Consider the following 13,104-nt stretch of genomic DNA (forward strand, 5'->3'; position numbering starts at 1 on the left):
CCTGTCTGAAATTCTCCCATGAGCTGGATTCCTATGGGTTATGTAGATTTGATCTGTCCATACCCAACTCAGTCCCTTGATTAAATCCCTTTTCCTTTTGGCTTGCAGGTGATTCTGGCGGTCCTCTCATTATTCAGAAAAAGTTGCGTTATATTCAGGTGAGTGGTTATTTCACTGAAACTGCTAGACAACAGCAGATGTGTGTGTGTGTGTGTGAATGGCCCCAATTAAGCCTGTCAGCTTCAGATCATTGCCGGGATGAAACTCTTATTATCTTTCTGTCCCAAAGGTGATTTTTCAAGAAGCAACCAGACTTTCTTTGTTTTTCCTTAAAGATGTTTTGCTTCTCATCCAAGAAGCTTTCTCAGTTCTTGGATGAGAAATGAAGAAACTTTTTGGATGAGAACTGAAACATCTTCAAGAAAAAGACAAAGTCCAGTTGCCTCTTGGAAAAGTACTTTCGAGACAACCATGACCTGGATGATTGAGAATCTCCATAGACAGATTATCTTTTTGCTATGTGTAAATTGGCCGCATGGCTCCCAATGCCAAAAATGATCACAGAATCTTCAGACTGAATTGAGATGTCTATTTGCAGCCATAATTTCATTGTCTTTGGTAAAGCAAAGATTTTTTTACTCCCTTTATCTGATGTTGGTTTTCCTCCAATAAAAGCTATCAAACCCCAGGATTAAGTTTCTCACATTTTTCTATCTGTACCTTCTGTAGGTTGGCGTGATTAGCTGGGGTGTGGTTGATGTCTGCGGTCACCAAGGTACAACATGTGAGGAACCCAACAAACGGAAGGATCGTACCTCCTATTCCAGGGATTTTCACATCAACCTCTTCAAAGTTATTCCATGGCTCAAAGAACAGCTGGCTGATGAGGGATTGGAGTTCATCTAGAGAAGTTCTCTTCCCAGCCCGTTCGGATGCTCTGTGTAAATAGAAATCGTTCCCACTGAAGTCTGTGTTAACAATGGCTCTCCAATGTAACTGTATAGACCAAACAATAAATGTGATATGTGTTGTCTTTTGCTTATCTCCTATGTTGGAATGATTGGGTTTAGTATCTAAGCAGAAGCATTTGCAAGAAAAATCAAGAAGGTGACTGTTGGGGACCCTGAGCCCCCTATAGGTAGTAATAGTAGTTTATTAACTTATAGCTGATAACCTGGTGTTGCCTGGATATTTATAGACGTCAAAGCATTTGTCTGACAGGGAGCCATTGAGAGGGGCCTTTCTGCCCCCTACTTCCATGCCCATCCTCCATGCCCTCTCCCTTCCCACTCTAGGATGCTGCACTCGCTCTTCTTAATGGCCCAGGCATTCCAGAGTTATGCTGCAACACACACACAGACACACACACCAGGGTGCCTCTCCACCCCACCCCGTCCCCAGTATTTGTTTCCAGAGGGTAAGTCATCTGTGTACTAGTTTGGTTGAAAATGCTCGAGGCATTCCAGAGTTATGCCGGAACATATATACATACATCCATTTATATAGGATAAGGATAAGGATAAGGATAAGGATAAGGATAAGGATAAGGATAAGGATAAGGATAAGGATAAGGATAAGATAAGATATAGGAGGAGGAGGAGGAAGAAGAGGAGGAGGAGGAGGAGGAAGAGGAAGAAGAAGAAGAAGAAGAAGAAGAAGAAGAAGAAGAAGAAGAAGAAGAAAAGAAAGAAAGATTAGTTTTTTAAAAAATTATTAACAAACATGTAAAATACACACATGCAAAACTAGACGTACACCACATTTACCCAATACAATACGAACAGGAGCTTCCTGTTCTTTCTAATAGCAATTATCAATCAATACCACTCACCTTATATTATTTCCCCTTCTATTGTATTTCATTTGGATTTCACCATTCTTAACCCTCTTATTTTACTCATAACTATTATTTTTTGAGTTTTGTTATATTTCTTCATTGATTCTTGTTTCTTTCCTCCATCCACCTATACCATTTATCCCATATCTGGTAGAATTCTGATTCTTCTTTTCCCTGGATTTCTTTAGTTAGCTTGTCCATTTCAGCACAATCCATAACAGAAAGAAAGATTAGTCTTATGACCACATCAAAAGATAAGAATTAAAAAAAATCAGAAAGAAGAAAATACAATGCAGGTAGTCCTCGATTTACGACCACAACTGAGTCCAAAATTTCTGTTGCTAAGCAACACTATGGTTAAGTGGATTTTGTCCTATTTTATAACTTATCTTTCCACAGTTATTAAATGAATCACTGCAGTTGTTAAGTGAAACTGGCTTCCCAATGACTTTGCTTGAAGTTTGCCAAAGGTTTGCCACATGACCCCAGGGACAACCCAGCCGTCATAAATATGAGTCAATTCCCAAGATCTGAATTTTGACCACGTGACCATGGGGATACTGCAACAGTCCTAAGTGTGAAAAAACACCTTTTTCAGTGCCATTATAATTTTCGAACAGTCACTAAACAAACTTATAAATTGAGGATTACCTCTATGAGCAATAGATTTGATGGCTGAGGCACCTTCCACATGTCCTTTCGAGATGTGGCAGGTGATCCCATGGCCCATATTTGGCCATGGAATCCAACAACTCAAATCTTTCTCTGGAAAAGGCCAGAGAATTCTGTCAAACTCATTGATGAATATTTTTCAAACTGGAAAATAATTTTGTTCCTAGCCAACTGATTTCACATTTTTGCTGCCAGTTTGGCTGTCAATATCTAGGACTCTAAATTCCCCTTGCCTGAGAGATATAAGCCAACAGTGTGCAGTGTGCAGCAGCAGCCAAGGGCCAATTCAATCCTAGGCTGCATTAATAGATGCATAGAATCAAGATCACGTGAAGTATTAGTACTGTTTTACAAAGCCTTAGTATGGCCACACTTGGAATATTGCTTCCAGTTTTGGTCACCGCAATATTAAAAAGATGTTGAGACTCCGGAAAGAGTCCAGAAAAGAGCAACAAAGATGATTAGGGGTTTGGAGACAAAGATATATGAAGAACGGTTGCAGGAATTGGGTATGTCTAGTTTAATGAAAAGAAGGACTAGGAGTGACACAATAGCAATGTTCCAATATTTGAGGGGCTGTCATAAAGTTGAGGGGAGCAAACTATTCTCCAAAGCACCTGAGGGTAGGACAAGAAACAATGGATGGGAACTAATCAAGGAAAGAACCAACCTAGAACTAAGGAGAAACTTCCTAATGGTGAGAACAATTAACCAGTGGAATGTCTTGGCTTAAGAAGTCGTGGGTGTCCCATCACTGGAAGCTTTCAAAAAGAGACTGTATAGCCACCTGTCTGAGTGGCTTCAAAGGTCTTTCCAACTCTGTTATTCCATGTTATTTTATCTCAAGTAAAATTGGCTTTACCAGGAATTGGACCGAGCCATACTTATCTGTTCGCTAAGCATTGTTTGTAGCCAGTGGGACTCCACTGAAAGAATCCTTTGCTGGTATTGGCAAATTGATGGTCTACATCAGGGGTATCAAATTCAAGGACCCAGGGCTCACGGAATGCTTAGATCTGGCCTGCGGGGTTGCCCTGGAAACAACAAAGGACTGGCCCATGGTGCTTCTGCAAGCGAAAACAGAGCTCGTGAGGGCCACACAACTCTCCTGCGCTCCATTTTTGCTGGCAGAGGACTGTAGGAAGCTATCACAGCCGAAAACAGAGTCCAGGAAGGCTAGGTGTGGCTCTCAAGAGCTCCAAGAGCTAGCAAAATGAACTACTTGCAGAAGTGGCATTTTGCCTCTTCAAAAAAAAACCTTACAATAGCAGAGTTGGAAGGGACCTTGGAGGTCTTCTAGTCCAACCCCCTGCCTAGGCAGGAAACCCTATACCGTTTCAGACAAATGGCTATCTAACAGCTTCTTAAAGACTTCCAGTGTTGGGGCATTCACAACTTCTGGAGGCAAGCTATTCCACTGATTAATTATTCTGAGGAAATTTCTCCTCAGTTCTAAGTTGCTTCTCTCCTGGATTAGTTTCCACCCATTGCTTCTTGTTCTACCCTCAGGTGCCTTGGAGAATAGTTTGACTCCCTCTTTTAGATCTTCCTGATTCTAGGCTGCCATTCAGAGTCATTCACAGATAGACCAGACCAAGAACTCAATTCCACAGGAAGGCTAAAACTACTTTTATTGAGATAGAATAGAATGGAATGGAACATGTAATGGAACAGAACAGAATTCTTTATTGGACAAATGTGATTGGCACAAGGAATAGTTTGACTCCCTCTACTTTGTGGCAACCCCTGAGATATTGCAACACTGCTATCATGTCTCCCCTAGTCCTTCTTTCTCTTAAACTAGACATACCCAGTTCCTGCAACCGCTCTTCATATGTTTTAGTCTCCAGTCCCCTAATCATCTTTGTTGCTCCTCACTGCACTCTTTCCAGAGTCTCCACATCTTTTCTACATCATGATGACCAAAACTGAATGCAGTATTCCAAGTGTGGCCTTACCAAGGCATTATAAAGTGGTATTAACACTTCACGTGATCTTGATTCTATCCCTCTGTTTATGCAGCCTAGAACTGTGTTGGCTTTTTTGGCAGCTGCTGCACACGGCTGGCTCATATTTAAATGGTTGCCCACTAGGACTCCAAGATCCCTTTCACAGTTACTACTGTTGAGCAAGGTACCACCTATACTGTACCTGTGCATTTCATTTTTCTTGCCTAAATGTAGAACTTTACTCTTTTCACCATTGAATTTGATCACATGAGTGATGTCGAGTTGGCCATGCCCACCCTGGCCACGCCCCACCCCCTAAGGTCAAACACAACCCTGATGCGGCCCTCAATGAAATGGAGTTTGATACTTCTGCTCAATATACTAACTGCAGGACAATTACTGCACATAGTACAATGGAAAAATAATGAAATTCTCACAGGGGGTAAAAATGAATGGTGAAAATGTCAACATTCTCATTAATGACAAAACTGAGCTGCTTCATCAGAAAACAAGTAACAAAAAACTTTTTTTTGTTAAAAAATGGACATCAGTACAATCGAGCGGATTTACAAGGATTTCACGAGAAAAGTCTTGCACTCTTCTGCACACATTAGAATTCCTTTTGCTACTAGGCTCCAAATTCTCAGTTTGGATAACTTAGAACTGTGTCACTTGCCGTTAGACCTAGGTATTGCATGCAAAATTATATGCAGTAATATTTTACCTGTAAATGAATTTTTCTGTTTTAATAGCAATAATATTTGCACGAACAACTGCTTTAAACTCCATGAAAATCATTCTAAACTTTACTGGAAAAAAAAATACAATTTCTGTAATAGTTGGGAACGCCCTACCTGATTCAGTTGTCTCAGCTACAAATTTTCACAGTTTCAGTCGCAAATTGACTTCCGTGGACCTTACTTCATACTTAAGTGGTGAGTAGAGGGGGGTGCAGAAGTGCCTATCGTCCCCGCCATTGTATTTTTTTTCTTTTATTCTTGTTTATGTTTGTAGCAGTTAGTAGCAGTTAGACTTATATACCGCTTCATAGGGCTTTCAGCCCTCTCTAAGCGGTTTACAGAGTCAGCATATTGCCCCCAACAACAATCCGGGTCCTCATTTTACCCACCTCGGAAGGATGGAAGGCTGAGTCAACCCTGAGCCGGTGAGATTTGAACAGCCGAACTGCAGAACTGCAGTCAGCTGAAGTAGCCTGCAGTGCTGCATTTAACCACTGCGCCACCTCGGCTCTTTTGTGTTGGTCAAATTCCGATAAATAAAATAAATAGATACATACTTTGGCAAGAAGTGTCGTAAATTTTCCCTCTACCTGGGGTACAATTCACCCCACTTAGCCACTGTCTCGCTTAGCAACAAAACTTTTGGGCACAATTGTGGTCATAAGTCAAGGACCGCCAGTGACGACATGGCAATGACTGAACTGTTTACATCTTTGCCATTACAGTTTCTCCAGAGTCAGAATAATATCCAGGTACAGGGGAGACGGGGATTTCAAAACTATTGCCACGAGAATGTCAGGAAACGGTGTAATGAACAGAGGTTGAATAAATCATTATCCAAGTACACAAAGAAGTTCAGGTCATGGCCACCATTGAGCCCTTGCCAGGATCTAAGAATTGGCTAATTTGAAGTGAACCTCAGTATTACAGTTCATTTCTTGGGAAGAGATGGGAGGAGGTGGAGACAAATGAGGAAATGTTCACTGCGATGCAATCGTATGATTTGCAAAAAATACCTCCCGTTGCATCACTTTCACCATTTCTACGAGATGCCTACAAGGGGTGTTTGTTTTGGAACGTCGAACGGTCACTAAATGAAGGCTGTTGTAAGTCAAAGACTACCCATATTGCATTGTTATTGATGAAAGAAATGTCCTTCTGGGTTTGGTTCCAAGTGGGGAAAAAGACACTGGAGACATGGAGGCTGCTTGGAAAGATGGTTTTAATGCTGGACAGGACCACATGGCTTGAACCCTGAACAGAAAAGTTGATCACATGCTTCAGTGTTGGCTGAGAAAAGAGAAGGAAGGACTGAGATGCTGAGTCCCTGGTTTTATGCCCTCTCTGGCCTTTGATCTTGAGCTTGTATTCTGATTGGTTTTCAGACTCCCATGGGGCCATGCAGGGGCAACTCTCTAGGCTGCGTTTTGAATCCAGGTTTGGTTGAGTTCTCAGATGCCATGTGGGGAGTTGGGTAAAGTGCCAATATTATCATGCCTTCATCCCATCCTCCTGGAGCTGAAGTGGAGAACTCTTTATTATGTAAAGGGACTAGTTTGGCCTTCTTAAGGTGGCGCAGTGGTTAAAATGCAGCACTGCAGGCTACTGCTAGATCAGCAGGTCAGCGGTTCAAATCTCACCGGCTCAGGGTTGACTCAGCCTTCCATCCTTCCGAGGTGGGTAAAATGAGGACCCAGATTGTTGGGGGCAATATGCTGACTCTCTGTAAACCGCTTAGAGAGGCCTGAAGGCCTATGAAGCGGTATATAAGTCTACTGCTATTGCTATATTGCTATAATGGCCCATTGACAAAGTGGGGATGGGCAGGAAGCTACAGGCAGTTATTCTGTCTTTTAAAACATGTTTCTTTCTTTTCACATTCAGAGAAATATTCTGCCTTTTCAATATTTTCTAGGATATTTCATTTTTCTGGGAGAGGGCTGGGTGATAACTTCCTACATTATATTGCACTGGCACATCACCCATAAATGTGTGTTTTTTTTAAAAAAAAAAACCTGATCCTAGTAAACTTCTGATAAAGATAGGTTTACTTCAGCTAAGCGTGATCAAGTTTCCCTTTTCATATTTGCCTTGGAAGTTGACATGTATTTATGATGGTTGCAGCATGCCAGGGCCACGTGATTGCCATTGGTGACACCCCTCCCGGCTGTTTTCCGAACAATCAAAATCAATGGGGGAAATCCAGATTCACTTCACAGCCGCACAATTAGCTTAACAACCATGGCAAAATAGGTTATAAAATCAGGCGTGACTGAATGTCATCACCAAAGCACGTTCTAGCCCCAATTATGGTCACACATTGAGGGCTACCTACATTGCAACATCCTGCTATCCATGTCACATAACTAACAAACCTGTTCTGACCCCGCTCCGTCTGGTGAGTAACGCCGACACAAGCTTACTATTAGCCACTTTATTCACAGTAATTACTCACAGACAAGACGTTGGCAGCAACCCAGACTCCCACAGATAAGAGATACACACAAGAGCTTCTCCAGCTTAGTATAAACAGTTGTGTCCTGCAAAAAGTCTCCTCCCAAAGTCTCTTCTTATATACTCTCTTGGGAGGAGCCAAATCACAACTGTCCACCTGGGCCTGATTATCTCCTATGAGTCTCTCCGTAATTGCTGCCTTCGCTTCTCCGCCCTTCTCTGCCAAGCGTCAGGGACAAACTCCCTTTCATCTTCACCACTGCTCCAGTGCCTGACGTCAGGGACAAACTCCCTTTGACTTTCACCACTGCTACATGCCTCAGGCGCCTCCTGGTGGCCAACCAGCCTCTCTGGTCCCTGCTCGGAGTCTGAACCCTGTCCAGCATCCTCCACATCTTCCAGAGCCGACTCATAGGGTCCCTCGCTATCGGAGTCCATCGGCAGCTCCAACGGCTCCTGCTGGGCCACAACACAAACCTATTTCCAGACCAGCCTTCCCCAGCCTGCCGCCTTCAAGATATGTTGTCGTTATAACTATCAGAGTTTCCCGGCAACCATGGTGGCTCAGGTCCTGAAGATGCCTAGGTTTGATAGTTTCAGGGGTGGGGTTCAGCCAGTTCGGGCCGGTTAGGGCATACCGAATGCTAATTTTACATCTGGTTCGCCAAACCAGTAGTTGGAAGGACTGGCTGGCCCCACCCGCCCCTCCTCTCTATGCGGCCTGTTTTGGATGCCAGGTAAGTAAGTAAGTAAGTAAGTAAGTAAGCCTGTGCAGAGGCTCTGGGAGGGTGAAAAACGGGCCTATCAGAAGTACTAGAAGTCTGGAACAAGGCCCGTTTCGGGCCTCCAGAGAGCGTCCAGAGCCTTGGGGAGGCTGTTTTCACCCTCCTGGAGGCTCAAAAAAGGCTTCAGGAGCCCAGGGAGGATGAAAACACCATTCCCCCCCCCCCCATGGTGCAGGAGGCTGAGTAGGCCATACCCACCATGGCCACACCCACCCAGAAACTGGGCAGAGAACCCGTTGCTGAAATTTTTGAATCCCTCCCCTGTTCAGGACCTTCTGGATGTGTTTTGTGTTTAAATCCACGTCTCCCTTTCTCTCTCCAGAAAATGGCCTGCAACCTGGATGCCGCAAAAGCCAAAGGATACGTGAACGTTGCAAATATCTCAGAGACGGTGAACGAACACTTCCTTTGCACAGGAGGCATTGATCCACAAGTGGACCCCAATGTTTGTTCATGTAAGAAGAATTGGCCCCTAAATCTGATTCCTTCTCTTTAGGCCTGGGAAGTATAGGATCTTCCAAAGCAGCAAGTGATCTGGCCCAGCGTTAGCCTTATTAGGGTCTCCTGCTTGAGCAGGGGGTCAGACTAGATGACCTACCAGGTCCCTTCCAACTCTGTTATTCTAATTCCTTCTATGTGTACATTGATAATTGGATAAGTGACTGAGGAGAAAGACTTTGGTGCCCTGAAAGAAAAACAAACAAGATACTTCCATATTTTTATCAAGAAAAGAACATGGATGTATCTCCCAGTATACGATTGCCCAAACTGGAACTGACAGTTGATTTACACAGAATTAAAATGAAATTAAAGGATTAAACCTAATTGAAAAGTAGATTCTGCATGGCAGTTTGACGGCAGTCCTTGGAGAGGCTTCTGGGACTATTGGACTCGAGATTTCTCCAATGAGCTGTGCAATTCTTTTCTGGAATTCTTGTGCTCATGGATGATTTAGAATGTACAAGAAACTGAAGCACAGGAAGATTCAAAGAGAAGCCAGGGCTCAAATAAACAAGATCGAGTTTATTAAAAATTGTCCGCATTAATTACTTTGAACACCAAGAGTCCTCCTTCTATCTGTTATATCCCAACTGGCAGGGATAGTCTTCTGTATTTGACTCGCGAAGGGATTTCTTACGTCGGGCAAGTAATAGCCCTCCAACCTCTGTCTCCTCCTCCACCTTGGAGATATTTAGTTTAGGGATCAACAAGCAAAAGTTTAATGTTTAATGTCTATGTTGGGGAAATAAGGAGATTCTAGCAATTCAAATGAGTAAGATTTATTACAACATTAAGCTCTCTACCTGAATCTGGCCAACTGAACATTAAGGAAAACGAGCGGGAGATAAGAGAGGCACTCAAGGTAGGATGGACTTAGATCACGAGTGTCAAACTCACGTCATCATGGCGGCAGCCCGTGACCTTTCCCCCCCTTTGCTAAACCGGGCATGGCCAGTGCCTGACACATCCGGCCCAGTTTGACAGCCCTGAGTTAGAGCTCTTACAGCGCCACCCCTGCCATGGTGCAGGAAGCCGACTAAGCCACGCCCACCATGGCCACGCCCACCCAGCAACGAGGCAGCGAACCTGTTGCTGCAATTTTTGAAGCCCACCCCTGCACTCGAGTTGTGGGGGAGGGGGAATCAGAGAAGGAACATTAAGAATTTCATCCTTCCTCGTTCATTACTTCATAAAATTAGAACCTTTTTGGTGGTGCCTGAAATGTTTCATGAAACCAGCATCTAGTAACATCGTTCTAGTTAGCCTAGCCAGCTAACTCCTTGTCTAAGCTCCTTTCTCCTCTTGGTTGTAGATGATTCTGGTGGACCTCTCCTCATTCAGAGAAGGCTACGTTACGTCCAGGTGAGTGGTGACTTGAGCCAAATTCAGCCAAACAGACCAACATTCCAACCTTCAAATATAACTGGAAGCTTGTTTCCTAAAACCATTCATTAAGGGGGAAGACCAGTGGTGGATTTCAAAAAAAATTTGGAACCTACTCTGTGGGTGTGGCCTCCTTTCTGGGAGTGGCTTGGCAGACATGTGACCTGGTGGGAGTGGCTTGCTGGTCATGTGACCTGGTGGGAGTGGCTTGCCAGCCATGTGACTGGGTGGGAGTGGCCAAGACGATGTCACTGAATTCTTTGCCCCAATGGATGAATTACAATAAGATTAAAATAAGTACAAAAACAATAATAGAGCTACCTACAGAAGGAAGATGACTTGCCAGTCTTCAGTATCACAGACTCCAATGAATGGGCTGCACAAAGAAGAGACACAGAAATGAACTCTTTCATTGCATGCACTGTATTGGGATGAAGACCCATCCTACGGCGTTACTATTTGCAGTCATGAGAGAACAATGGGCAGCCATATTGGTGGATGAACCAAAATGTTATATACTGTATATGTCCTACTTAGATATTCTTTCTTCTCTCTGGAGCAGTGTTTTTCAAACTTGGCAGCTTCAAGATAGCAATAGCAATAGCATTTAAGAGTTTTATACAGGGATGAAATCCATCAGGTTCGGACAGGTTCTGGAGAACCGGTAGTGGAAATTTTGAGTAGTTCAGAGAACCGGCAAATGCCACCTCTGACTGGCCCCTGAGTGGGGTGGGAATGGAGATTTTGCAATATCCTTCCCCTGCCACGCCCACCAAACCACAGCCACAGAACCGGTAGTAAAAAAAATTGAATTTTACCACTGGTTATATACCACTTCACAGTGCTTTGCAGTCCTCTCTAAGCAGTTTACAGAGTCAGCCTATTGCCCCCAACAATCCGGGTCCTCATTTTACCCACCTCGGAAGGATGGGAGGCTGAGTCAACCTTGAGTCTGGTGAGATTCGAACTGCCAAACTGCAGTCAGTCAGCAGAAGTAGCCTGCAGTACTGCCTTCTAACCATTGCGCCCAGTGGTGGGATTCAAATAATTTAACAACCGGTTCTCTGCCCTAATGACGATCTGGATAGGTGGGGCTTGGTGGTCATGTGACTGGGTGGGCGTAGCCAACTCACAGTCACTCAGGTCGATGGGCTCTTCACCTTAGCTGCTACAATGCAATAAGGGTTAACTGGAGAGACAGTTTCTGTAAGCAGGTCAATAAAGATTAGGCTAGAAACAACACCAGTTTCCTTCCTGCCTTCCTTTACAGGATTAGCCCTGTAAAGTGGAAAAAAACAAAAGGAGATTTCTTCCAACAACTGGATCTCCAAACTGCTTAGAAAGTTAACAACCGGTTCTCCCGAATAAATGCGAACTGGCTGAATCCCACCACTGATTGCGCCATCTCGGCTTTTCAATGTGTGGACTTCAATTCCCAGAATTCCCAGTGCGCCAAGATCTCTGGGCATTGGCGTTCACACCAAGACGTTGCCAAGTTTGGGAAAACACTGCCCTGAAGTCCGTCGAGGTTTACAGCCACAGTTTGTTCTCCATTTTGTCTCCCCTTCTGTAGTTGGGTGTGATCAGCTGGAGCGTGGCTGACACTTGCGAAGGCAGCAGATCATTATTGTGCGACTCGGAGCCTGTGAAGAAGCAGTCCCTTCCCCATGCCAGAGATTTCCACATCAACATCTTCAAAATTCTCCCTTGGCTCAAGGAGCAATTGGGGACAGAGGTGGAGTTCTTGTAAATTCACTTTTCTCTTTGCTTTGTCTTGAATAAATGAACGACGTGTTTTAGCATCCTTAAAACGGAATGTAATATTAATGACTGTGTATTAAATGTCAGGCAGGGAGGGAGGTGCACACAGGTGAGTTGTGTTGGCTCTAATTGTGTACATATTAAGCCAGAAAACCTGGTTAAATAATGTGTGCTCCAACCCTTATTGGTGAAGTATAAGGAATCCAACCATCTTGTTACACTTGGACAACTCTCAGAATGTCTAGCCATCATGAAAAACAGCCACCATCTTGCATTTCAAGGTAAAAGGTTTCCCATCCAGTCATTTCTAACTCTAGGGAAGTGATCGCAAATCTTTTTGTTGTCGTGTGCCGAAAGCGTGTGCACACCTGCATTTAAAGATGCAATTCGTGCGCACCTCCCACGCCCCCAATTCCCGCACAGGCACACACACTCCCCCTGCACTCCCCGCATCCATGCGCATGCACATGCGACCCCCCCCCCTGCGCTTCCCTGCCCATGTGCACGTGACCCCCTGCAGCCCATTTTGGGCCTAGTAGGCCTTTCTGCAGCCTCCTTGGAGCAAAAACGGGCGACTGGGGGGCCCTTGCCATGTGGCCAGCATGCCTATACACTGAGGCACACGGAACACTGTTATCTTCCCACCGAAGTGGTACCTATTAATCTACTTGCATTTGCATGCTTTCGAACTGCTCGGTGGGCGGAAGCTGGAGTAAGTAACGGGAGCTCCACCCGTAGCGCAGAACTCAGGTCTCGAACCCAGGCTATCAACTTTCCATCTGACAGGCTCAGTGTCTTTAACCACAGGGCCATTATGCCCCATCTTGCATTTACACGATCAAGATTTGCATATTATTTTTGGCTTCTGTAAAGCCGCAGTTAACACCATTCCATGTTCTGATGAGATGCTAAGCCTCCAACGCTGATTATGCGGGTCATGTGGCCAAGTCACAACTATAACGGAATCCATCATGGTTGAGCCACCGCATCCCTTCTTGTGACTTATATATACTTAAATCATA

At 44.3% G+C, this 13,104-nt stretch overlaps 2 protein-coding genes across 2 annotated transcripts in view; both read left to right on the forward strand.

The window, feature by feature from the left end:
- Positions 1-1,042, forward strand: part of LOC106539402 (complement factor B) — a 44,690-nt gene extending 43,648 nt beyond the window's left edge. The window contains exons 17-18 of the mRNA XM_014054193.2: positions 109-158; positions 730-1,042. Of these exons, the coding sequence (XP_013909668.2) occupies positions 109-158; positions 730-906 (227 nt within the window). The 3' untranslated portion in view covers positions 907-1,042. The remainder of the gene's footprint in view (positions 1-108; positions 159-729) is intronic.
- Positions 1,043-8,738: 7,696 nt separating this feature from the next.
- LOC106544271 (complement factor B) lies at positions 8,739-12,132 on the forward strand. Its single transcript, XM_087708451.1, has 3 exons — positions 8,739-8,892; positions 10,251-10,300; positions 11,895-12,132. Exons 1-3 carry the CDS (start codon positions 8,763-8,765, stop codon positions 12,069-12,071), a joined length of 357 nt encoding a protein of 118 aa, XP_087564577.1. The 5' UTR covers positions 8,739-8,762; the 3' UTR covers positions 12,072-12,132.
- The last annotated feature ends 972 nt before the right edge of the window (positions 12,133-13,104 follow it).

Source organism: Thamnophis sirtalis, unplaced genomic scaffold (assembly GCF_051295495.1).
Source record: "Thamnophis sirtalis isolate CommonGarterSnake01/CBP01778 unplaced genomic scaffold, rThaSir2_p1.2 scaffold_3, whole genome shotgun sequence".
NCBI lineage: Eukaryota > Metazoa > Chordata > Lepidosauria > Squamata > Natricidae > Thamnophis > Thamnophis sirtalis.